Source organism: Mauremys mutica, chromosome 16 (genome assembly GCF_020497125.1).
Source record: "Mauremys mutica isolate MM-2020 ecotype Southern chromosome 16, ASM2049712v1, whole genome shotgun sequence".
In the NCBI taxonomy this organism is placed as follows: domain Eukaryota; kingdom Metazoa; phylum Chordata; order Testudines; family Geoemydidae; genus Mauremys; species Mauremys mutica.
The window spans coordinates 32,201,945-32,228,545 of NC_059087.1; the positions used below are offsets into that span (position 1 = coordinate 32,201,945).

Consider the following 26,601-nt stretch of genomic DNA (forward strand, 5'->3'; position numbering starts at 1 on the left):
CCCTATTAATTGTTCTCTTAAACCATCTGCTCTTGTACAAGATTGGGATGTATCCGTACTAGCCTTCTGAAAGGTATTTGCATAACTATTTAGCGTGTTATTCTTTTGCCAAGGCCAGGCCTACTTTGGTTTACAGACTTTGGTTCAGGCCTCAAATCTGGCACCAGGCCCAGTGCTCCAGGCTCTCTATCACACCACCTAGCTCCCGGTTATTATTAGTAATCATGCTTAGGATGGTAGTGCCAAAGGCCCAACTAAGAAGGGGGCTCCTTGTGCTAGGCACTGTACTGAGTAGGGGACAGTCCCTGCCCTGAACAGCGTCCAGGCTCAGTAGATCAGACAGATGCAGGGTGGGAGGAGGCAGAACACGCCAGTCGAACGAGCCGTGCACTAGCAGCACATGGCATGTTAGTGCCATGAAAGAGAGGGGACAGGGCTGGGCAGGGGAGAGGCGAGGAGAGGAGAGTAAGAGGCAGGCGTGGAGTGCCGCTAAAGGGAAGAGAGGGTGAGGGGAGGGTTGGAGCGAACAACCAATCAGCACAGAGCAGCGAAGGTCCTACAGAGTTAACTGGAATGTCCAGATGTGCCTGCCTTGGTGGCTTTCTGCCCATGCCCACTGGAGTCTCCGGCTGGCTGTCTTCTCCCCAAGGCCATATGGCGGGGGGAAGGCACCATGCCAGCTCAGCCAAGAATTGTCCAGGTGATGCTGGCATGATCCTCAATGAGGACAAGTGTCAGTGATTAGTTCTAGGGAGGCCAAGGGCTTGAGTTCAGTTACTGCTGTGACCATCCCTCAGGTCCCTGGGACGTCTGTCATAGACTCATAGACTTTAAGGTCAGAAGGGACCATTATGATCATCTAATCTGACCTCCTGCACAATGCAGGCCACAGAATCTCACCCACCAACTCTTGTAACAAACCCCTGACCTATGTCTAAGTTACTGAAGTCCTCAAATTGTGGTTTGTGGTCTTTTCCTCCACACCTGCTAGTTCACACCTTCCCACCACCTCCTGAGCGGATGCTGACGTGCCTACCCAATCCCACCAGGAGGAACAGCAGTGACAAACCCTTCTCTTGCACTCCCTGGCTGTCCCAGCAACACCAGTAGGAGAAACAGACAGTCCCTGAGTCACTGCTGGCTCCCCACACCTGCATGCATGTGCCACATTCGTCCCTGGTTCTCCTGCACTCCTCCCTTCCCAACCTCACCCCTGAGCTTGGGGATGGGGGGTGGGCATGGGGGAGGTGACAGCGGTGTCTTCTCTCCACCGCTCCCCAGCAGCGGAGACATGAGTAGAACCTCCACTATCCCCCCATTTGGATCCAGCTGGGCTCCCATATAGTCATAGCTGGCTGGTGCCCTGTTGTGCTCGATGCTCGTCAATCTCTGACTGGGGCGCTGCTATAACACCAGCAGCAGCCAGAGTGGCTCAGGATCTAGCTTGAGCTGCCACATGTCCTGCTGCAGCAGAGCTCTTGGGAGCCCTCCCTGGGTGGAAAGTCAATGGAGCTTTGTCAATTCACATTTCTTCACCTGGAGAGCTATTGCTGGGAACAACGCACTTTGGGGCATTCGCTGCGACTCTTCAGACAGGAGGTTGCCCAGCAAGTGTGGCCTCTTGCATCGGCTCTGCTGCACATTATCATCTGCCTTGCTGTAGTGCCTAGGACCCCCCTCTGCTAGGCACTTACAAACCCAGAGCTAAGGGGCGGACCCTGCCCCAAGCAGCTCACAAGCTGAGCCAACATGAGGAAGTCCTACTTGAAACAAAAACAGCAAATAGGAAGTTTGAAAGCCAGGCTGTTGTGAGATAGAAACAACCTTCTCCTCCCACTTCCCTGCATCACTTAGCTCCCAGCCACGGCCCCACCACGGCACAGTGTGGCTCATGGCAGCAACGCAAAGCTGAGCCCCTTTGTCCGCCTGGCTGCTCCCCCAGGGGCATGGAGATCCATGTGGGCTTCACCTCCTCATGGCAGCCACTGCAGAGATGACATTGTGGATCCTAGTTATGGTCAACATGTTGGCAATGGAGGCCACACCCCGACCCTCTGCAGAGATCTGAAAGCATCAAGGAACAAAGGCTAGAATAAATCCCCCCATGAATCTCTTTGGGAGTGGAGTGTGTCAATGGGCTGGTGGAAATGGACTCTTCCCTCCATCTCAATCTGCCTCAGTCACCTGAAAAATCTGACTTCTTGCCTCGAAACCCCCACCCACATGTCACTCTGTGTGTCTGCCAGCCCAGCCCAGCCCATTGAGTAGGGGAGAGCCACCTGATCTCCCCCCTGCTGCCCCTTGCATACCCGCTGTGCCTTGGATCCATCCATCAGCAGCTCAGCTGTTGGCACCTGCCTCGTCCCCAGCTTCTCCTTTAGCCTTTGCACCTCAATGCCATTCAGCTTCCCCTCCTTATCTCGCACCTCCAGGAAGAACAGGGACAGGCCTTTGGAGCCCTATGTAGAAGCACATGGGAGAGATCCCTTCACTGCAGCGAGTTCCACACAGGCTGAATGAGGAGGATTTGGCTGTGATGAAGAATGGAAGGGGAGGAAAACAATTTCTCTGCCACCTCCCCGGGCTCCACTGGGAAACTGACCTGTTCTACATGTCCCTGAGCATCCATGATCCTTGCTAGGGTCAGCGTCATGTCTGAATCAGTGGCTGAAGTAAACCATTTAAAGCCGTAGAGGCAATATGTGCCATCTGGCTGCTCTCTGGCCACTGACTCTGTGCCGCTAGCTGCAAGAAAAGAGCACAAGATCTTGACTTTAGGGGAAGCATCTGTGACAGGCAATTCTGGCTTGTGGCTTAAGCAGCACCTCTTTAAATCGCTCTACGGTGTCAAGATGAAACACGATCAGCAACTAATCCTCTTCACTGTCCTTGGGTGAAGTGCAACCAGGGTGAAATACTCACACCTCCATAGAAAAGGAGCCCAGCTAGAGTGTTAGCAGCCCACAGCAATTGCTCCAGGCTAACGGCAAATACTGGCAGCACTGATAGGAGAGGAACAAGCGTGGCTCATAGGCACAAATGATGCACCACTATCACGGCTCCTATTCCACCAAGAATGGCAAGGGGCACTCTGTACCCAGGAGCCCTGCAGTCTTGCCTTTCCCAACAGCGTTCACTCTTCAGCTGGCCCTTTAATTTCTCCCAACAGGGAATTACACCTCACCTTCCAGGACCCTGCTGAGGAGAACACCCCCCTCCCAGAGTCCTCTGTCTCCAATATGCAGCACTGAGGTTTCCCTGCATCCTTAAAGCCCCATATCACCAACATTTGCTTGGGAACAAGAGAGGAGGACTAGCATTTGAAACAGGGTCTTCCAGAGTTCTCTGTCCCTCACAACAGATGCTGGCTAGAACACCTCTGCTGCCTGTGTTCAGGGCTGAGCTTCTCTGTGGAGGGTCCGTGGCTCTAGACAGCTGAGTGGGAGTGTGGTTGTGGCCTGGAAGGTCTGTTTTGTTGTGTGTTGGTGGCAACAAGAGAGATTGTCAGACCATCTGGGGGCGCAGGGGGTGTCAGATGCATGGTTTCCCTTGGTTTTAATCCACTACATGGTTTTGAAAACAGCCCCAATTGTTTTACGTTATTGTTAACACAGCCCACTGTGCTCTTATCGGCCTTGTCAGTTATTAAAGAAATGCAGCCACACAGAGCGCTGCCACTGGAAACGCTTTCAACCTGTGACACCTACCGACATCAGAGCCTCCTTTGCGTTCTGTCATCCACTGGCCAGAGGTCCAGAACTTCTTGGGGTCACGTGAGGTCAGGTGGCCAAAAGCTTTTGCTAGGGGCCCGGAAATACCCAGAGACTGTTGCGGGGGGGGAGAAAACCAAGAATTTCTTAAGAGAAAGATCCAGAAGGGCCAGCTACATATTTCACTGACCATACTCCTGGAGGGGGCGGGGAGAGGATTCCACCTTCCTCTGAGGCATCAGAGATCAGCCACAGCTAGAGATAGGCCACAAACAGGCTGGCCCAGCACCCCGAGGTGGTACAGAGACTCCTCTTTCCAGATGCCTGGCTGCTGGGTCTTGCTCACATGCTCAAGGTCACACTGATATCCAGATTTGAGGCTGGAAAGGAGTTTTTCCCCAGGAAGATTGGCAAGAGCCTTGGGGTTTTTTTCACCTCCTTCTGCAGCATGGCATGTGGATCACCTGTTGGGACCACCTGGGTATATCCCACCTATTCAATTTCCTGCCATTGCAGGGCCTCGGGCACTGGTGGCATCTCAGTGTCTCCTGTTATCTCACTGTGACACACAATTTAGGACTGAAATGTTTTAGTCTAAGTAAAGTCTCCACAGAGGCATCTCTGGGTGGTGGTGGCGGCCTGGGACGTACAGGAGATCAGACTAGATGATCTAATGGCGTTAAACACTGTGAAACAATTGCCTTCACAAGCTGCAGAGGGTCATCCAGAAACCTGTCCCTGGGTCAGAATAGGCAAACTCCAGCCAGGGCAGGGAATCTTTCAATGTCCTGAATCCCTGTGTGTCTGGTGACTGCTGCAGAGAGTCTCGGAAATGGCCCAGCGTGTCCATGGGGGAGGCTGACAGTAGCATTGTACAGAGATAAGATCCAGTCTCCATTACACAGGGACATGTCCTGGGAGGTGCTGAGCACCTTCAGCTCCCCCTGACTTCAGCGCCTCTAGAGATTTGGCCCAAGAGTTTCCACAGGAGCCTGTGCACCAGGGTACAAGGTACATCCCCAGCACACAGCAAGCTGGAGGGAGGACAAGGCCCTTAGGATTATTTGCTCACTGTACAAAGGCCAAACTATGCTGGTGAGCTCAGGGCCTGATTCTCCCCGGCTCTGTACCTTGTGTAGGCACAGACACCTGTGCAAACCCAGCCAAATCCTCAGCCCAGGGAAGTCAATGGAGCTCAGCTAATTACACCAGTTGAGGATCTAGCCATGGCATTTAGCACCCACTTTGCACAAGTGTAAGTGACAGAATGGGGGAGGGGTAGCTCAGTGGTTTGCGCGTTGGCCTGCTAAACCCAGGATTGTGAGTTCAATCCTTAAGGGGGCCATTTAGGGATCAAAAATCTATCTGGGGATTGGTTCTGCTTTGAGCAGGGGGTTGGACTAGATACCTCCTGAGGTCCCTTCCAACCCTGATATTCTATGAACAAGGTGCAAGGAAATGGAAAATAAGGGACTCATGGCCTTGAAATAAAAGTGCCTGGAAGGCCATTTATTGTAATTATTTATTATTTGCATTACAGTAACAGCTAGAGCAGTGATCACCAATTGGTCAGTCACAACTGGTTGATCCTAGAGGATCTCCAGCGGGGCTTCCGGAAGCAGCCAGCACACCCTGTGCCCTGGGAGTGAGAGGAGGGGGGGACGGGGCAGGGGTCCCCTCCACATGCTGCTCCTGTCTGCAAGCACCGCCCCCGTAGCTCCCATTGGCCAGGAACTGGGAACTGTGGCCAATGGGAGCTGCGGGGGTGGTGCTTGCAGAGAGGGGCAACGCATGGAGCCATGTGCCACCCACCCCCTTCCAGGGCCCACAGCGGCGCATTGGCCCCTTCTAGGAGGGGCGTGGGCCGGGGTAGGGAGGGAGCCTGACTTAGCCTCGCTGCGCTGCCGGAGGTAAATGCTGCCCAGTAGGAGGCCGCACCCCAAACCCCCTCCTGCATCCCAAACCCCATCCCTGACCCCCTTCCAGAGCCAGCACCCCACCCCCTCCGCCCCAGCCCTAATCCCCCTCCCAGAGCCAGCACCCTGTACGCCCTCCTGCACCCAAACTCCCTCCCAGAGCTCGAACCCCTCATCCCCTCCTGCACCCCAACCCCCTGCCCCAGGCTCAGCCCAGAGCCCCCTCCCACACTGCAAACCCCTCAGCCCCAGCCCAGAGCCTGCACCCCAACCCAAAGCCCTACTCCAGCCTGTGAAAGTGAGTGAGGGTAGGGGAGAGTGAGTGACGGTGTAGGTGATGGAGTGAGTGGGGCAGGGCTTTGGGGAAGGGGTGGGGCATCGGGGAAGGGGCAGAGTAGATCCTGGGTTACCCTTAAATTCAAAAAGTGATCTTGAGCATAAAAAGGTTGGAGATCACTGAGCTAGAGGCTTCCTCAGAACCCCACTTTGCTCCATACATATGTAGTATGGGCACTTCTTGCCACAACAAGCTTGAAATCTAAGAAGACAGGACACCAATGACTTGTCTACACTAGAAACTTGCATCACTGCAGCTCTCCCACAGACATAGCGCTGTCGACACCAGCGCTCAGGTCAGTGTAACTACGGCACTCGGGGTGTGGATTAGTCACACCCCCAAGGAATGTGATTATACCAACGCCCTTTTGTGGTGTAGGCCAGGGCTGAGGCACAGAACAGGGAATGAATTACACAGAGTCACCCAGCAGGTTAATGGCAGAGCCAGGAACAGAACCGAGCTCTTCTGGATCTGGTCCAGCACCCCAGCCATGATGCCATGCTGGCTGCCTCTGCAATGAATACAGACACCTGCAATGAAATAGCCTGTGCTGATGAGTGACTAGCTGTATTCTTACCTCAATGACTTTAGCTGCTCCATCAGTCATGGCCAGCGGGCAGGTGAAAAGGCCAGCAGAGGGTGCATATAGGTACAGCTTGGCAACCTGTTGCACACGGCTACCAAAGAAAGAAATCAGGGATAAACATGCCCCACAGCAATTCAGCTATAGTGAGGAGAAGTGGGTGCAGCCATAAAAACTGAAGAGTATCAGGGCTACCCAGCTCTACGAGTAGAGGAGAAACAGTCTCCAATCCAAACCAGCCTATGACAGAGCAGGAACCTGAGTCCTGGCCCAAAGGCTTGTGCCCTGGCAGATAGCACGCAGTGAGTGCAGTTCTAGAGCATGGTAATAACTGAGAGCTCTCTCTTGGGCTGCAGCTCCTCAAAATTACTGGTGAGCCAGATCCAGCCTTGTGTTATTCCAGTTTTCTGTCAGGGTATTCCAGTGCAGCGTGTGTGTGGGTGAGTTAGGCCCCCGGAGCGATGAAGGAGCATGGGGCCATGATAGAAGATTATGAAAAATTATAGGCAGTGAGGACTGATTAATAACGATGTGGTGTGTTACAGTGGGCAGAAACACTGCTGTTCTTTCTGGCGGGGTAGGGGTGAGTCTGCCTCTACAGCATTTATTACCCATGAGAAGACGGGGGACCCAATTCTGTGATGTGCTGAACATCAACCTTCGAGGCTTAACCTGCAAGAGGCGCCCAGCACCATGCACAGGATTGGGTCCTAGGAGGTGCACATGCCTGAGACTGTGGAGTGGTTCTGACACCAATATGGTTACCTCCAGATGGAGTATCTCCTCTCGTAGGCCTCAGCGATCAGCCCCTCCTCTGCTGCAATCTCCTTCATCCTCTTCCAGGCTGGGCAAGTCACAATGTGGTCCACACGCCGCCCCCAAGCATCATAGTGCTGCAGTGCAGGAGGATTCAACTCGCACTCACGCCCCAGAGAGTCAATCTCGGCCGTTACACGGGCCCCAAACCTCTCCAGATCCAGACTCACCTTCTCCAGCACCTGCAAGGCAGCCCCAAGGAGACCTCAAAACACACTCAGTGGGGTGAGGAACCTGCAGGCAGTCCCTGAAATGTCTGTCAAAGCGAAGGATGGAACCTGTTCCTGGATGGCACTAACCATCTCTTTGCCCACCCTGCCCCCTCTGGCCTGCTCCTTTGATGGCATCTCTTACGAGTTGAGACAGCAGCCTCTCTCTTAGCTTGGGATCAGTGTGTCACTCTGCTGTCACACTGCCTCCATGCTCTCCTCTCACAAAGCAAATCACCCTGGCTGCCCCTCTGGATTTTCCAGAAGACAACAGGGCTTTAACATCCACCAGGCCCTAAGAGAGCAGCACACAGGCACTCGTTTACTGACAACAGGGACCCTAGCGGGAGAGTGTGCCAGCGCCATCTGAAGAGGAAGGAGCAGTTACCACTCCATTTGATGAGGAAAGGAAGATGGTTAAGTAGTTTGGGCCCTAGCCTGGGACTTGGGGAACCTAGGTTCCATTCCCAGCTCCACCAGTGACTCCCTGTGTGGACCTGGACAAGTCACTTCTCTCTGGGCTTCAGTTCCCATCTATACCATGGGGATCAGGCTGCCCTATCTGGTACACGCTGGTACTAGGGTAACAGGGGCCATAGAAGTACCTAAGACTTCTTCCTGCTAAGAGCTGATTTTTTTCTGTGCTCCTAACCAGTATGACACATGACACTGTCCTTGCCCCATATTGGAGGGAAGAGAGATCCCTGCAATGCTCTTTTATCAGAAGGGACATAGTAATGGAGATGAAGTTCCTGAGGCCAGACACTACACAGGTTCTGCTGATGGTGCTGTGACAAATGGCCAGAAAGGGTTAAGCATCCTGCAAAATAAATGACTCAAATTCAACCCTTAAAGACATATGGGAAGATAATGTTTGTGTTTTTGTATATTTACATATATATGGGTAGTGGTCAACAATGTAATCAAGAGTCCCTGTCTATGCTGTATTCTGTTAATTCAGAGCTCAAAAGAACATCCTAGCCTTTAAATGAATTGTTAACAGGGCCGGCTCCAGATCCCAGCGCGCCAAGCGCGTGCTTGGGGCGGCATTTTGGCAGCAGGCGGCTCCGGCTGACCTTCCGCAGTCATGCCTGCGGGAGGTCCACCGGAGCCGCAAGACCAGCGGACCTCCCACAGGCATGACTGCAGAGGGTTCGCTGGTCCCGCGGCTCGGGTGGACCTCCCGCAGGCATGACTCCGGAAGGTCCGCCGGAGCCACCTGTCGCCCTCCCAGCGCACCCTCCGCAGGCGCGTCTGCAAGAGGTCCCCCGGAGCCGCGGGACCGGCAGTGCGCCCCCTGCGGCATGCCGCCCTCCTTGGGGCGGCCAAATTCCTAGAGCCACCCCTGATTGCTGTATTCATCTCTCTTTGAAGTATATAGCAAATCATCTGTGAATGGTGGAAAAACAGATAATTGCCTTATGTTAATCTGTGTGAATAATTAATGACGATGCTTAGGAAATGAGGGCCCTATTCAAAGGTGGCTTGAAATTACATAAAAGATCCGTGGGTCCCAATCCTTTTTTATCTCAGATCTGCTTAAACTTCATCAGGGGACATTTGAGTCGCAAGATGAGATCCCAGTTATGCTGGTACACCCTGGATATGATATTGGGCATTGGACTATGGACTAAATTCTAAAAGAACTCTTTGCAACTACAGAGCTCACCATCTCTGCTATAAATCTGAACCTCAAGAATTGTACTCATGTGTAGCAGGGTGGCCCCTGCTCCTGCCCTGAGGGGTTTGAAAGTGGCCTGGCAGGGCTTGAGAGCTGCTGCTCTAAAAACTGGGCTGATTGAGGGAGTGGCTGCAGGTGAAGCCACGCCCCAAACTGAGCCACAATTGGCCCCTATAAAAGGCCAGGGGAGCCAGAAGCAAGTCAGTCTCTCTCTGCCTTCAGAGAGAGAAGGGCCTAGCTGCAGGGAGCTTGAGACCGGGTACCTGAGTGAAGCAGGGCTGGGGAAAGGCTGAGGAGCTGGGGAGCTCCAGCCTGGAAAGCCCCAGGCTGTAGCCTAGCATTGGGCTAACTGGTACTGGGGGTTGCAGAGGGCAGCCCAGGTGTAGGCCAAGGCAGCAGGTCCAAACCCTCCTTGCCAGTGATGAATAGGCTAATACTGCAGTCTGCCCCAGAGTGTGGGGCTAGACAATGACTGGCAGTAGCCATACACTGAGGCAAGGTGAGGATAGAGGGTGGGAGTTCCCTTAGAGGGGAGACCCTGAGAGAAAGGGGTTACTGCCAGGGGGCAGCACTCCATGTAAAAGGGCACTGGGTCCAGGGAGGGACACGGGGGGCCTGAAGACAGGTGGATCACCAGCCTGCAGAGGGCGCTCCAGCGCTGGACAGAGCTAATTCCCAGAATCACCAGCAGGAGGCGCCGCGGGGGTGAGTCTGACCCATCTACATCATATCTGTATGTAAATTGATCTTTTAACCATACTCTCTCTTTCCCTTTTAAATAAATTTTAGTTTAGTTAATAAGAATTGGCTGTAAGTGTGTATTTGGTTAAGATCTGGAATATTCATTAAATCTAGGAGATAATGTGTCCGATCCTTTGGGATTGGTAAAACCTTTTTATATGATGAAATAATATTTTCATTAATTTTCACCATATCTGACTTGGGTAACTAGGTGGAGGCCTGAGGCTGGGATACTTTAAAGGAACTGTGTTTTGGACTTCTGAGTGACCAGTGAGGTATAACAGAAGCTGTTTAGTGCTGGCTTGGTAAATCTAAGTATTAAGATTTCCACCAGTTTTGGGGTTGTCTGCCCCATTCTTTGCAGTTCACCTTGAGTGACCTTGGCTGGCTCCCCTGGGCATCCAGTCACAGCGGCCATGGCAGCAGGGCTCCCTACTGCAGATGCAGTGTATGCTGATGGAAGGAAGAGTTCTGCCAGAACAACATTAGCTATGTCAGCACAGATGTGTCTACACTGGGGTTTTGCCAGCAGTGTTAAACATCCCTGCCCAACATCGCTAAGCTGACAAAACTTTACAGCATAGACTTGACTTTAGTTGCTGGGCCAGAGTAGAGAGATAAGACACCCTCCCATTTTATGTTGATGAAATACAAACATTACATTTTCCTTTCCTTGGTACCAAAGTACATATTGACTTTTCATTAAAACACACCCTACACGATCACCTTCTTTATCATTTTTCCTTTCAAACTGGATAACCAGGATACAATATATATTTTCCAGTTAACTCTTTGAAGACTCCATCCTTCATATCAACCAGTTTTCTCCCAGGCTACCCCATCCTAAAGGATCAAGTTGTGTGTCAGGGGGATCAGGGGAGAGCTAACACCTCCTGGAGGTCTGTGATGGGGTATATCAACCCCACACTGGTGAGGCAAGGGTTAAGGAGCTGCTCTGGACACCGGAAGTCACGCCCCCTTGCCTCTGCTGGGCATGCTCCCAGAGGCGGGAGCATTCAAAAGGGAGCAACTCAGCTCAGTCTTGCCTGACCTGGGAGGAGAGCAGTTGGGTGCAGCAACCTCCTGCCGAGAAGCCACTGGGACTGAGCCTCCTAGCCAAGTCGCTGTAAGCCCATCAACTGTAGGAGCCAAGGGTGACAACTTGCTGTCACCAGGGGAAGGGGCTCCAGAGAGGAAGCCAGGAGAGATCCCAAAGACACTGTGACCCCAATGGAAGTACAGAGACCAGGGATAGGAAGTAACTTGGGGGAGTAAATAAAGGTACCAGACCCTAGGCTATGGATATGGTCTACGTTAGAACCCAGTGGAGTAGGGTGAGCCTGGGTTCCCCTAGCCCCCTGCCTTGCGTCTACATCCACTAGGCAGAGCGGATCTTGACTCTTGCCATTGGGCAATGATACTGGGGACTATAGCCATTAGGCAGAGTGGCCTTGGACACTTGCCACGAGGTGGTACTGCCAGCTTGGGGCACTCAGGCAGCCCCTCACAAGGGCCTCTTAGAGCCAGGTGGCTTCCATGACCCCAAAACAGGCCCTTGCCTTACAGGCACAGTCTAAGGGTACGTCTACACTACGGGATTATTCTGATTTTACAGAAACCGGTATTTGGAAACAGATTGTATAAAGTCAAGTGCACGCGGCCACACTAAGCACATTAATTCAGCGGTGTGCGTCCATGTACCGAGGCTAGCGTCGATTTCCGGAGTGTTGCACTGTGGGTAGCTATCCCACAGTTCCCGTAATCTCCCCCGTCCATTGGAATTCTGGGTTGAGACCACAATGCATGATGGGACAAACACAGTGTCACGGGTGATTCTGGGTAAATGTCATCAGTCAATCCTCCCTCCATGAAAGCAACGGCAGACAATCATTTCACGCCCTTTTCCCTGGATTGCCCTGGCAGACGCCATAGCACAGCAACCATGGAGCCCGTTCAGCCTTTTTTCACTGTCACCATATATCTACTGGATACTGCTGACAGACGCGGTACTGCAGTGCTACACAGCAGTATCTCCCTGCCTTTGCAAGTTAGCAGACATGGTTATCAGTCCTACTGTACCGTCTGCTGATTTGCAAGTTGGCAATGACGGTTACCAGTCATATTGTACCATCTGCTGTTGCCATGGATGCTCCTGGCTGGCCTCGGTGAGGTCAGTTGGGGGCGCATGAACAAAAATGGGAATGACTCCCCAGGTCATTCCCTTCTTTACATTTTGTCTAAAGGTAGAGTCAGTCCTGCCTAGGCTATCAGGCAAGCCTACTAAAGAACCAGAGAGGCAAACGGCCACTCCGGGTCAGAGCCCCAGACATCCCGCAGGAATGATGAGCTGCATGCCATTCTAGGGGGTGCCCCTGCAACAACCCCACCTGTTGCTTCTCTCCTCCCACACCCCTCCTGGTCTACTGTGGCAGTTATCCCCCCATTTGTGTGATGACGTAACAAAGAATGCATGAATAAGACATAACACTGACTTTATTGAGATAAAATGTGGAGAAGGCAGTCTCCAGCTGCTATGATATTCCAGGCAGGACTGAATCTCCAGGAGACAAAGCTTAAAGAAGGGAATGACTGGGAGTCATTCCCATTTTTGCCCAGGCACCCCCGGCCAACCTCACCAGGGCCAGCCAGGAGTGACGGATACCAGTCCTATTGTACAGTCTGCCATCAGGAAGGGAAGGCAATGCGATGCTGCTGGCCCCACAGTGTCACCGTGTCTGCCAGCAGCATCTAGTAGACGTACGGTGACATTGAAAAAAGGTGAGAAACGATTTTTTTCCCTTTTCTTTCACTGGGGGGGGGGGGAAGAGATTGACGACATATACCCTGAACCACTCGCAAGAATGTTTTTGACCCTTCAGGCATTGGGAGCTCAGCCAAAAAATGCAAATGGTTTTTGGAGACTGCGGAATAGCTGGAGTCCTCAGTCTCCCCTTCCTTCCTCCCTCCCTCCATGAGCATCCATTTCATTCTTTGGCTTTCCGTTACGCTTGTCACACAGCACTGTGTTGAGTCCCTGTTGTGGCCTCTATTATAGCCTTGGAGATTTTTTCAAATGCTTTGGCATTTCGTCTTTTGGAACGGAGTTCTGATAGAACAGATTCATCTCCCCATATAGAGATCAGATTCAATATCTCCCGTACGGTCTATGCTGGAGCTCTTTTTTGATTCTGGGACTGCATGGTCACCTGTGCTGATCGGTGCTCCACGCTGGGCAAACAGGAAATGAAATTCAAAAGTTTGCGGGGCTTTTCCTGTCTACCTGGCCAGTGCATCCGAGTTCAGATTGCTGTCCAGAAAGCGGTCACAATGTTGCACTGTGGGATAGCTCCTGAAGGCCAATATTGTCGAATTGCGGCCACACTAACCCTAATCTGAAATGGCAATACCGATTCCAACGCTACTCCCCTTGTCGAGGAGGATTACAGATACCGGTATTAAGAGTCCTTTATATCGATATAAAGGGCTTTGTTGTGTGGACGGGTGCAGGGTTAATTCAGTTTAATGCTGCTAAATTCGATATAAACTCGTAGTGTAGACCAGGCCTAAGAATCCAAGTTGCATGTGCTTCACTGTTCTGGAAATGCAAGAGCCCTGGGCCTCTGTAGCTGTTAATCTCAGTTGAGAAGCAAAGCATGACCTCACTAAGCAAGTCTCCAAATGGTGCCAGGCATCTAACTAGGCAGGGACATTGGAGGAAAAACATGATCGTGAGCTTGCAGCAAACCCAAAGTGCAGTGCTCTGTTCACCTCCAAGTAACAGTGCCCCCTCCCCCGCCCCCTTCCAGGAGGGAGAGACCGGCAACCTGCCTGGTAATGCACATGTGCTCCAAATGGACCTGCCACAATTAGCTTTGTAATTCAGGATGTTGCCCAAGAGTTCTAACAGGCTCTTTGCCTACCACCTAGTAGAAAGAGCTCAGTGTCCCTGCATTTGTGACCACAGAATATAACATCCCAGCAGCATCTTAATGCTGCTCTTCCACTAGGATCATCCACTAACCATCTAGTCCAAAGCAGAATCCAGTAACTGCCATGCAGCCTCATTCAGTGCTTAACTGTATTCAGTGCTCGGATAGCCCAGTGCTTGGTGTGTTAGAAATGCTTTAAGACTGAGATGATAGAGAGGTGATCCCTTATGCTGCAGGGCCTTTAACAGAGAGAGGTGGAGGAGTTCCATCTCTTTCAGTGATGGGGAAGCTCAGCAATGCAGAAGCCAAGTGTTCACAAATCTGTATCATCACTTCTACAGTCAGACCTGTTCCCACCACTAGAAACAGAAGAAGCTTCCCTAGAAGGGAAAGCGGGACAATCAGTGAGTTATCTTAAGTGCCTATACACAAATGAAAGAAGCCTGGGGAACAAACAGGGAGAACTAGAAGTCCTGGCACAGTCAAGGAATTATGATGTAATTGGAATAACAGAGACTTGGTGGGATAACTCACATGATTGGAGTATTGTCATGGATGGATATAAACTGTTCAGGAAGGATAGGCAGGGCAGAAAAGGTGGGGGAGTTGCATTGTATGTAAGAGAGCAGTATGACTGCTCAGAGCTCCAGTATGAAACTGCAGAAAAACCTGCGTCTCTGGATTAAATTTAGAAGTATGAACAACAAGGGTAATGTCGTGGTGGGAGTCTGCTACAGACCACCGGACCAGGGGGATGAGGTGGACGAGGCTTTCTTCCAGCAACTAACAGAAGTTGCTAGATCACAGGCCCTGGTTCTCATGGGTGACTTTAATCACCCTGATATCTGCTGGGAGAGCAATACAGCAGTGCACAGACAATCCAGGAAGTTTCTGGAAAGTGTAGGGGACAATTTCCTGGTGCAAGTGCTGGAGGAACCAACTAGGGGAAAAGCTCTTCTTGACCTGCTGCTCACAAAACAGGGAAGAAATAGTAGAGGAAGCAATAGTGGATGCGAACCTGGGAGGCAGTGACCATGAGATGGTCGAGTTCAGGATCCTGACACAAGGAAGAAAGGAGAGCAGTAGAACAGAGACCCTGGACTTCAGAAAAGCAGACTTCGACTCCCTCAGGGAACTGATGGGCAAGGTCCCCTGGGAGAATAACATGACGGGGAAAGGAGTCGAGGAAAGCTGGCTGTATTTTAAAGAATCCTTATTGAGGTTGCAGGAACAAACCATCCCGATGTGTAGGAAGAAAAGTAAATATGGCAGGCGACCAGCTTGGCTCAACAGTGAAATCCTTGCCCGTCTTAAACACAAAAAAACAGCTTATAAGAAGTGGAAGATTGGACAAATAACCAGGGAGGAGTATAAAAGTATTGCCCAGGCATGCAAGAGTGAAATTAGGAAGGCCAAATCACACTTGGAGTTGCAGCTAGCCGGAGATGTTAGGAGTAACAAGAAGGGTTTCTTCAGGTATGTTAGCAACAAGAAGAAAGTCAAGGAAAGTGTGGGCCTCTTGCTGAATGAGGGAGGGAACCTAGTGACAGAGGATGTGGAGAAAGCTAGTGTACTCAATGCTTTTTTTGCCTCTGTCTTCACAGACAAGGTCAGCTCCCAGACAGCTGCACTCTGCAGCACGGTATGGAGAGGAGGTGACCAGCTCTCTGTGGGGAAAGAAGTAGTTCGGGACTATTTAGAAAAGCTGGACGAGCACAAGTCCATGGGGCCGGATGCGCTGCATCCGAGGGTCCTAAAGGAGTTGGCCGATGAGATTGCAGAGCCATTGGCCATTATCTTTGAAAAATCATGGTGATCGGGGGAGGTCCCGGATGACTGGAAAAAGGCTAATGTAGTGCCCATCTTTAAAAAAGGGAAGAAGGAAGATCCAGGGAACTACAGGCCAGTCAGTCTCACCTCAGTCCCTGGAAAAATCATGGAACAGGTCCTCAAGGAATCAATTCTGAACCACTTGAAGGAGGGGAAAGTGATCAGGAACAGTCAACATGGATTCACCAAGGGCAAGTCATGCCTGACTAATCTAATTGCCTTCTAAGATGAGATAACCGGCTCTGTGGATGAGGGGAAAGCAGTGGATGTGCTATTTCTGGACTTTAGCAAAGCTTTTGATACAGTCTCCCACAGTATTCTTGCCAGCAAGTTAAAGAAGTATGGGCTGGATGAATGGACGGTAAGGTGGATAGAAAACTGGCTAGATGGTCGGGCTCAACGGGTAGTGATCAATGGTTCCATGTCTAGTTGGCAGCCGGTATCAAGTGGAGTGCCCCAAGGGTCGGTGCTGGGGCCGGTTTTATTCAATATCTTCATTAACGATCTGGAGGATGGTGTGGACTGCACCCTTAGCAAGTTTGCAGATGACACTAAACTGGGAGGAGTGGTTGATACGCTGGAGGGTAGGGATAGGATACAGAGGGACCTAGACAAATTAGAGGATTGGGCCAAAAGAAATATGATGAGGTTCAACAAGGACAAGTGCAGAGTCCTGCACTTAGGACGGAAGAATCCCATGCACTGCTACAGACTAGGGACCGAATGGCTGGGCAGCAGTTCTGCAGAAAAGGACCTAGGGGTTACGGTGGACGAAAAGCTGAATATGAGTCAACAGTGTGCCCTTGTTGCTAAGAAGGCTAATGGCATTTTGGGTTGTATAAGTAGGGGCATTTCCAGCAGATCGAAGGATGTGATCATTCCCCTCTACTCAGCACTGGTGAGGCCTCATTTGGAGTACTGTGTCCAGTTTTGGGCCCCACACTACAAGAAGAATGTGGATAAATTGGAGAGAGTCCAGCAGAGGGCAACAAAAATGATTAGGCGGCTGGAGCACATGACTTATGAGGAGAGGCTGAGGGAACTGGGATTGTTTAGTCTGCAGAAGAGAAGAATGAGGGGGGATTTGATAGCTGCTTTCAACTACCTGAAAGGGGGTTCCAAAGAGGATGGATCTAGACTGTTCTCAGTGGTAGAAGATGATAGAACAAGGAGTAATGATCTCAAGTTGCAGAGGGGGAGGTTTAGGTTGGATATTAGGAAAAACCTTTTCACTAATAGGGTGGTGAAGCACTGGAATGGGTTACCTAGGGAGGTGGTGGAATCTCCTTCCTTAGAGGTTTTTAAGGTCAGGCTTGACAAAGCCCTGGCTGGGATGATTTAGTTGGGTTTAGTCTTGCTTTGAGCAGGGGGTTGGACTAGATACCTCCTGAGGTCCCTTCCAACCCTGAGATTCTATGGAGATGGGCTCCCCCAGCACCAACAATAAGCACACATAGGAACACAGGACTGGAAGGGACCTCTTGGGTCACCGAGTCCAGATCCCTGCTATTGCAGGCAACCTCATTATATAATCCTGATGAGAAACTGATCAAACTCCATTTTAAGACCAGTTAGGTTGTGTTTTCTTTGCATTGGAAGAATACATTTAAGCTCACAGCTGGGAGCTACAGGGGACTTCATTGCAGCTGGACTTTGCAGCCAGAGAAAACATGCACTTTCTTCCAGTTCCCAGAAATCATGTTAGAGTACATGGAATCAACAGATCTTCCACCACCACCACTCTAAGAGCATTCTTTGTTAATCACCTCTGAACACAGCTGCATGGGGAGTCAGGCTCCAGTGTGATATTTGTTGGATGGCACATGCAGAGCTCCACACACTCCTGTACAATTTCCTGTCTCATGTAGCAATCACCAGCCCCCTGTTGCATTAAGTAAGGCAGTGGTCCCCAACCTTTTTGTGGCCAGTAGCACATTCATGTTTTCAGAAGAGTGTGGCGGGCGCCAACAATTTTTCAAGGCATATTTTGTATTTGTACATTAAATAATAAGAAAAACATCATATTTAATATAACATAATATATGAACCCAGAGAGAAGAGAGAAGCCAGAGAGAAGCTGCGAGGACAGAACACCGGCGCCTGCAGCCCCGGAGTTCTCTGTCCCCGGCAGGCACGGGACCGCGGCTTGTCTCCTCTGCTGGGCACTAGGCGGGCCCCGCGCCTGCTGGGAACAGAGAACACCGTGCTCGCAGCCTGAGTTCTCTGTCCCCGTCAGGTGCCGGGCCACAGCTTCTCTCCCCTGCTGGGCACTAGGCGGTCGTACATAAATGCCCTGGCGGGTGCCATGGCACCCACGGGCACCACGTTGGGGACCACTGAAGTAAGGGGTCTTTAGGCTTGGCTCTTCTCTTTCAGTGGTGGGACAACACTGCCTCTCTGTGGCCAAATATGTAACAGTATGAAATATCCTGCAGCGATTTGCTGAATACTGTCCCAGCCACTTTCTCTCTTCAGAAGAGAGCTCCCACACCAGGGGACACACATCAGAATGAAAGCATGGCTCCATCCGCTCTTCAGGGGGCTTCAAAATATTCTTGCCACAGGTGCCAGTAAAGAAGGTTTAACCAGGGCATCCTCCTTCTCAGGCCCTGTTCATTCACCTGATCTGGCAGCAAGGTTGCAATGCTGTCTTTGTGACACCTCATCCTTCTCTTTAGAAACAGGCACAGCTGTCAAAAAAGCAAGTCCCCAAAGCAGCCATAGCAGTGTTACAGACACAGGACTATGGCTTTATGGCAGGGTCAAGTGAAACTTAAGGATATGGAGCAAAAATCTGTCTGGGGACTGGCCCTGCTTTGAGCAGGGGGTTGGATTGGATGACCTCCTGAGGTCCCTTCCAACCCTGATATTCTATTATTTTCTATGGTGAAGCACTGGAATGGGTTACCTAGGGAGGTGGTGGGATCTCCTTCCTTAGAGGTTTTTAAGGTCAGGCTTGACAAAGCCCTGGCTGGGATGATTTAGTTGGGAATTGGTCCTGCTTTGAGAAGAGGGTTGGACTAGATACCTCCTGAGGTCCCTTCCAACCCTGATATTCTATGATTCAATAAAAGAGACCAAACAGTGACAGAAAGAGCTTCAGATCAATCAGTGAGGGCCAGATTCTGCCACCCTTCTCACCTTGATAATACCTAGCTTTAGAAGTAATAAGATGACTTGCAGTGGAACAAAGCACAGAGTCAGGTGCTACTCAGCATGGGTAACAATGGAAGGATCTGGCCCCCAATAGCTGAAAAACTACAATAGCCTGTGGAGCCAATGCATGCCCCCTTTCATAGGGGGAATAAGCCACACCTCTATTCCTTCTCTGTCCCATTCCCAAACTTCACTGGGGGTTCCTACAGAGCTGAGCTCCATGGTACAAAGAGAACATCTATCATGCTGCATAAGGTCTGCAAATCCAGCCCCCCTCTGCAGTGACCCCATACAATGCCAAATTCTGGCCTTATTGTCCAAGGGCCAACACAAAGCCTAGTGACAGATATTGCAGGCGGGCAGACTGAAATGGACACATTCTTCTTTCTGAGGGGAACTTCTTTAAGTGCCCTGCTCGCAAAGTGTAGTTAAATTAAGAGCAAGAGAAACAGGATGGCTTAGCAGGGTTTGCAGGCATCTCAGTGCATCCTCTAGTCTCCTGGAAATTTTCACTTCAATGCAGACTTAACTCAGGCCCAGCTGTGGATTTTCCCCGTAACACTCTCTGTGCTCACACATCTGCACTCTTCTATCAGTCCTACACAGTGAGGTAGCCACCACTCCCTGAGCCATAGACTCATAGACTTTAAGTTCAGAAGGGACCATTATGATCATCTAGTCTGACCTCCTGCACAACGCAGGCCACAGAATCTCACCCATCCACTTCTATAACAAACCCCTAGCCTATGTCTGAGTTACTGAAGTCCCCAAATTGTGGTTTGAAGACCTCAAGCTGCAGAGAATCCTCCAGCAAGTGACCCGTGCCCCATGCTGCAGAGGAAGGCAAAAAACCTCCAGGGCTTCTGCCAATCTGCCCTGGAGGAAAATTCCTTCCTGACCCCAAATATGACGATCAGTTAAACCCTGAGCATGTGGGCAAGACTCACCAGCCAGCACCCAGGAAAGAATTCTCTGTAGTAACTCAGATCCCAACCCATCTAACATCTCGTCACAAACCACTGGACATACTTACCTGCTGATAATCAAAGATCAATTGCCATATTAATTGCCAAAATTAGGCTATCCCATCATACCATCCCCTCCATAAATTTATCAAGCTTAGTCTTAAAGCCAGATATGTCTTTTGCCCCCACTACTCCCCTTGGAAGGCTGTTCCAGAACTTCACTCCTCTAATGGTTAGAAACCTTCGTCTAATTTCAAGTCTAAACTTCCTAGTGTCCAGTTTATAGCCATTTGTTCTTGTGTCCACATTGTTACTAAGCTTAAATAATTCCTCTCCCTCCCTAATATTAATCCCTCTGATATATTTATAAGGAGCAATCATATCCCCCCCTACATCACACCCCAGCGTAGCAGTTAAGGTAGAATTATAGGACTGGAACAGACCTTGATATGTCATCTAGTCCAGTCCCCTGCACTCATGGCAGAAGTAAGTATTACCGTATCTACATGTATTACTACCCTGAGGTAACTGCACTCATAGACTCATAGACTTTAAGGTCAGAAGGGACCATTATGATCATCTAGTCTGACCTCCTGCACAATGCAGGCCACAGAATCTCACCCATACACTCCTGTAACAAACCCCTAACCTATGTCTGAGTTACTGAAGTCCTCAAATTGTGATTTGAAGACCTCACCTGACAACAGAGTCATAACAATCAAGACATGATGGTCTTCCAATCCCTTCCCATAAGTCCCGTGACCAGAAATCAATCTCTTCTCCTCTGCTTTGTCATTTCTTCAGCTTCACACAACTCTGGTGTTTGATACAGCACAACAATGTTCACTACCAAGTCTGTGCAGGAGCCTGCAGCTACCAGAGCAGGCAGACAAGTTGTCCCACAACATCTTGCAAATGTGAGCATGCAGCGGCACAGAGAGATGTGGTGCTGTGAACCCTGGGATACATGCCCAGATAGCTGCATTGTTTGTCATAGCCAGATGCAGCACCAGTGGCATGACAATACAACAATGTGCTCATCCTGTCGTGGGTTAGGCTACCATGGGTTAACTAAGCCCCTGATTGTTTACTCCATGCTTGGCATGCAGTGAAGGCATCGATAGCCTAACAGAACAGAGGAGTCATGTCTCATCCAACCCTACCCAAAAGACTCTGTTAAACCCTTTTCACTTTTGCTGGGACATGCTCATGTCCCATCACCATTTTTCATCACAACTTCAAGACAAATGAATGGATAGTCAGGAAACACCAGTAATCCACCTGTGCTTGATATATGGTTCAGCAGTAAAAGAGCTAAGGGATCAGTGATATACAGGGTTTTCACTCTGCAGCAGGAGAGCTGGAATGATTTGGATAGTGGCGGGGCTGAGAGTCATTGAGCCAAACTGTAAACCCTGAATATAATGGAACCACTTCAAGCCAGTGGGTGGAGCAGCACCCCCAGCACTGCTAATTCCAGCACCTATACTCTGCAATGCCTATAGACTGAAAAGGTGTCCACAGTCTCAGCAATAGGGGGTTGTACTGCACACACAACACATACACACACAAGTCAAACCTGGGATGGCAGGTGTGTTTTCAAGTAACGCTGAAGGAAAGCATCTTCTAGGTACTGGTTTCCAATCCTGGGCTGTTCTTGGAAAAAGGTCCCAATTTCAGTCCTGGCAAAGGGCACCTTCAGCTCTTGCAAGGTGCCTTTGTCCCAGGTCTCAGCTTTCTGACTCTGACCTGCAGACATCTTGGCTCCTCTACAGCTCAGCTTTGGGCACCGAGGCAGGAGGCAGCGCAGCTTCCACAGCTTGTGATTGGTGCCAGGGCTCCACGTAGGTAAGTGACTGACAAGCCTGACCCTGCAAAACATGAGTGGGTTAGTCCAATTGCTGGTGTTCAGAACTGCCCTGGGTTCAACACTCAGTCCACAACTGTGTCTGCGTTTAATCGCAGGAGCCCTTCAGTAAGCCAGGAAAGAACTCTTCTTGCTTCCCCTCCCTCTGGGGTTGGGTTTCCAGCAGCTACTGGCTGCATAGTGGAGGAAAGGTCAGGGGGAGGGAGAAGAGAGAAGCACCAATAAGGGGGCATGTGTGCAACATGTATGCTGTCTCTTCTTGCCTGTCTGTCAAATCACTGAATTGAACCCGCCTATTTGTGAGCTGGGGAAACCACATGAAGTTCTCAGAGCTGGGGACTACCGAGAATAGTATGTGATGTGATAGTCTGCAAATAATAATACAAAGTACACACAGTTAGAGAGATGAGGAGGGGAAATACCACCACCACCACCAAGGTACTGAACCAAAAACCCATCCTCAGCATTAACTTGTTCCCAGGCACATTGGCCTGTTTCTTGGGGCTCTGTTGTGGTAGCACAGGTTTTTGCATCTTTCCCTGTAAGAGTTCTATGGCTGGGAATGAATTTGATTAGCCCACTCTGACTTCAATACAAAGGGAAAGGCCTCTGTAGCATATTCCCCATTTAACTGACCTCCTGCACAGGGATCTGGGCTGCTCAATCAAGTCACAGAAAAACACGAAAGAAACAATGTATGTTTTGGTGACATTAGCTACTCCAGCACTGAGCAAGTGGTTAGGAATGGGTAAGGAATGGTGTTCCTAGCCTCTGTTTGTCAGAGGATGGAGATGGATGGCAGGAGAGAGATCACTTGATCATTGCCTGTTAGGTTCACTTCCTCTGGGGCACCTGGCATTGGCCACTGTCAGCAGACAGGATACTGGGCAAGATGGACCTTTGGTCTGACCCAGTACGGCCGTTCTTATGTTCTTCTAAATAACAGCTGAGCTTCAGATAACACAGGTGAGAAGACAGAGACTGTGCTCACCGGAGTAGAAGGTGCTTGTATCTATTGGGTTTCCAGGAAACGGGGCGGGCAAAGCCCGGCCCATGCTAACGGAACCCCCCCCAGCCTAAGGGGAGGTTCCACAGGGCCTCAGAAACCCACTAATTGCGGGGGACAACTAATAAAAGAACAGGGACAGGAGTGCGGTCAAAGGGTCATAAGAAGGGAGCCTGACGGGGACACCGAGCAGAGAACCCCGGACAGCGCCCACAGCTCCTCGAAGGCGTCAAGGGAGCCAGCGGACGCCGCCCAGAGGAACTCCGCCCGGAGACGTGAACGGACTAAGGATCGGAAACAAGCCCCACAGTCGCAGGAGTCTTCACTGGCCAACCGCCTCTCCCTGGTCACGTAGATGGCCATTTTCGCCAGGGCGAGGAGGAGGTTGACCAGGAGGTCCCGCGGTTTTGTGGGGCCACGGATAGGGAGTGTAGAGGGTGCTTGTATCTATTGGGTTTCCAGGAAATGGGGCGGGCGAGCCCGCCCCATGCTAACGGAACCCCCCCCAGCCTAAGGGGAGGTGCCACAGAGCCTCAGAAACCCACTAATTGCGGGGGACAACTAATAAAAGAACAGGGACAGGAGTGCGGTCAAAGGGTCATAAGAAGGGAGCCTGACGGTGACACCGAGCAGAGAACCCCGGACAGCGCCCACTGCTCCTCGAAGGCGTCAAGGGAGCCAGCGGACGCCACCCAGAGGAACTCCGCCCGGAGACGTGAACGGACTAAGGATCGGAAACAAGCCCCACAGTCGCAGGAGTCTCCATTGGCCAACCGCCTCTCCCTGGTCGCGTAGATTGCCATTTTTGCCAGGGCGAGGAGGAGGTTGACCAGGAGGTCCCGCGGCTTTGTGGGGCCACGGATAGGGAGTGTAGAGGGTGCTTGTAGCAGGGTGCTTACCCTGCTCCTGCCCTGAAGGGCTTAAAACAGCCCTGGGGGAAGGTTGTGGCTGGGAGCTACTAAGCTGGGCTGATTGGGAAGTGGCTGCAGCTGGGCCATGCCTCAATCAGGCCCAGCTGGCCTCTATAAGAGGCTGTGAGCCAGAAGCCCAACCACTCTTCCTCTGCCTGTAGAGGGAGAAGGGCCTAGTTGCAGGGCATGACATGCAGGGTACCTGAGTGGAGCAGGGCTGGGGAAAGGCAAAGGAGCTGGGGAGCTCCTGCCTGGAAAGCCCCAGGCTGTGGTCTAGCAGAAGGCCAACAGGTACTGGGGGTTGCAGAGGGCAGCCCAGGGGTAGGCCAAGGCAGTAGGCCCAAACCCAATCTTGCCAGTGATGAATAGGCTGATACTGCCGTCTGCCCCAGGGTGCGAGGGTGCTAGATGATGACTGGCAGTAGCCATATACTGAGGCAAGGTGGGGATAGAGGGTGGGGGTTTCCCAGGGAGGGAAGACCCTGAGTGAAAGGGGGTTACTGCCAGGGGGCAACACCCCATGTAAAAGGGCACCGGGTCCAGGGAGGGGCATGGGGGCCAGGGGACAGGCAGATCACCGGCCTGCAGAGGGAGCTCGAGAGCTGGAATGAGCTAATTCCCAGGAGTCACTAGCAGGAGGCGTCGCAGGGGTGAGTCCGCTTCCTCTACAGTGCTGAAACAAAATGGGACTCAAGTGTGTCCCATCCATTCCATCCCAGCATTTTCCGGGCTAAGCACCCAACCACACAATGCTGCAGACATTCATCCTGTGCTGCTTAGGGAGGACATGGAAAGAGTACTGTAGGGTGACCAGACAGCAAATGTGGAAAAATCAGGATGGGGTGGGGGATAAGGAGCCTATATAAGAAAAAGACCCCAAAATTAGGACTGTCACTGTACAATTGGGACATCTGATCACCCCAGAGTACTGGATCGCCACTTGCTAGAATCCTTCCACCCGATTTTACCCCTTTTGGCCCAAGGTGAGGATAAGGAATCTTGCACTAACCAAGGGATTTCAATGGGAGTGCAGCATTCCAATCTCACTGAAGTCAGTAGGAGCCGGGCAGTCGGAACCCTCGGTTCCTTTGCAAATCCCTGCCCATATTTTCAGTTGTAAAAAAGCTTAGCTCTCTTCTGATTGCTCCTTAAGGCCCCCCGGGGGAAAGCTAGTTAAGTCAGGTCTGCTCTCTGCCGGCCTTGGGCAGAAGCCCAGAGGGGGGAAATCTTGATTTAATTGACAGGAAGGCAACACCTTTGTAAGGATGGATGCACCCCCTTGTTCTTATGTGAAACAAAGAACCATCACGGGGGGGGCTGAGCACACAGCGCAGAGGGGCGGGGGTCTGAGCACGGGGGGCGGGGGTCTGAGCACACAGCGCGGGGGGTTGGGGGTCTGAGCACGGGGCGGTGGGTGGGCGCTAGGGGCTGAACGCGGGGCGCTGGGGCCTGAGCACGGGGAGCTCGGGGGGGGGGGTCTGAGCACGGGCGCTGGGGGGGCGGGGGAAGCGGTCTGAGGGCGGGGAGTGGGGCCTGGGCCGGGCCGGTCTGAGCAGGGGGCGGGGCGCTGTGGCGAAGCGGGCGCGGGGCCAGGCGGGCTCGGCAGAGTGGCCAAGGAGCGCGCGGGCTCCGCTCTCGGTCGGTCCCGCGGTGGCGCCAGGCTCCGAGTCCCTGGTGAGAAGGGCCCGGTCCATCGAGACTCCCGCAAACACCCTGACGGGGCGGTATCCCCACCCCGATCCCCATCGGCTCCTCCCCACGCACCCTGAGGGGGCGGTACCCCCCCCCCGCGATCCCCATCGGCTCCTCCCCACGCACCCTGACGGGGCGGTATCCCCCCGATCCCCATCGGCTCCTCCCCACACACCCTGAGTGGGGGCGGTATCCCCCCGATCCCCAACGGCTCTTCCCCACACACCCTGAGGGGGCGGCATCCCCCCCCCCCCCCGATCCCCATCGGCTCCTCCCCACGCACCCTGACGGGGCGGTATCCCCCCGATCCCCAACGGCTCTTCCCCACCCACCCTGAGGGGGCGGCTTCCCCCCCCCCCGATCCCCAATGGCTCTTCCCCACACACCCTGAGGGGGCGGCAGCCCCCCCCCCCCCGATCCCCATCGGCTCCTCCCCACGCACCCTGAGGGGGCGGTACCCCCCCCCCCCGCCGATCCCCATCGGCTCCTCCCCACGCACTCTGAGGGTGCGGTATCCCCCCGGATTTCCATTGACTCCTCCCCATGCACCCTGATGGGGCGGTATCCCCCAGATCCATGTGTGCCCCTATACACACCCAGAGGAGGGTGATATCATAGTCCCCCTTAGATAGGGTTACCAGATAGCAACTGTGAAAAAAGAGGACAGGGGGTGGCGGGTAATAGGCTCCTATATAAGAAAAAGTCCCCAAAAATGGGACTGTCCCTTTAAAAATGGGACGGATGGTCACCCTACCCTTAGATCCGCACCTGTCCCACTCTACCGCACTCCGTGAGGGGGCACTGTTCTCCCCACTCCCCATCTGCACACACTCACACCCCCCACCTACATTGGGTGGGCTGTCTACTTGTGGTCCCTTTTGTCCCTCTCCATATACTCTCGGTGGACACATGGTTAATCATTGCTGCATTAAGAGGGAGCCTAGTAGCCCTTCCTCCTTTCAAGCCCTCCCAACATACATGTTGCCTGTGGGCCAAGTGTTGTGACAGAGCAGAATCTGGCCATGTGCCTTTATGCCCAGGACTTTACACAGATCATCCAAGCCCAATAATTATCAGCTGTAAAAGAAAATCTACATGAGCCTGTGCTCCAAGAGCTTGTGTCTCATTTACTGGCAGGGCCGCCCAGAGGATTCAGGGGGCCTGAGGCAAAGCAATTTCAGGGGCCCCGTCCATAAAAAAAATTGCAATACTATAGAATACTATATTCTTGTGGGGGCCCCTGCAGGACCTG

At 52.0% G+C, this 26,601-nt stretch overlaps 2 protein-coding genes across 2 annotated transcripts in view; one reads left to right on the forward strand and one right to left on the reverse strand.

Annotated features, from left to right (window-relative positions):
- LOC123350949 (acyl-CoA dehydrogenase family member 11-like) overlaps positions 1–21,906 on the reverse strand; it is a 42,818-nt gene extending 20,912 nt beyond the window's left edge. Inside the window, exons 1-7 of the mRNA XM_044989903.1 lie at positions 21,453–21,906; positions 7,312–7,544; positions 6,541–6,640; positions 3,708–3,825; positions 2,603–2,745; positions 2,310–2,459; positions 1,970–2,064 (exon numbers count right to left, since the gene is read on the reverse strand). Coding sequence (XP_044845838.1) covers positions 1,970–2,064; positions 2,310–2,459; positions 2,603–2,745; positions 3,708–3,825; positions 6,541–6,640; positions 7,312–7,544; positions 21,453–21,755 — 1,142 coding nt within the window. The 5' untranslated portion in view covers positions 21,756–21,906. The remainder of the gene's footprint in view (positions 1–1,969; positions 2,065–2,309; positions 2,460–2,602; positions 2,746–3,707; positions 3,826–6,540; positions 6,641–7,311; positions 7,545–21,452) is intronic.
- A 3,313-nt stretch (positions 21,907–25,219) lies between these two features.
- Positions 25,220–26,601, forward strand: part of HORMAD2 (HORMA domain containing 2) — an 86,190-nt gene continuing 84,808 nt past the window's right edge. The window contains exon 1 of the mRNA XM_044989535.1: positions 25,220–25,331. The gene's annotated coding sequence lies outside the window, so the exon portion shown is untranslated. The remainder of the gene's footprint in view (positions 25,332–26,601) is intronic.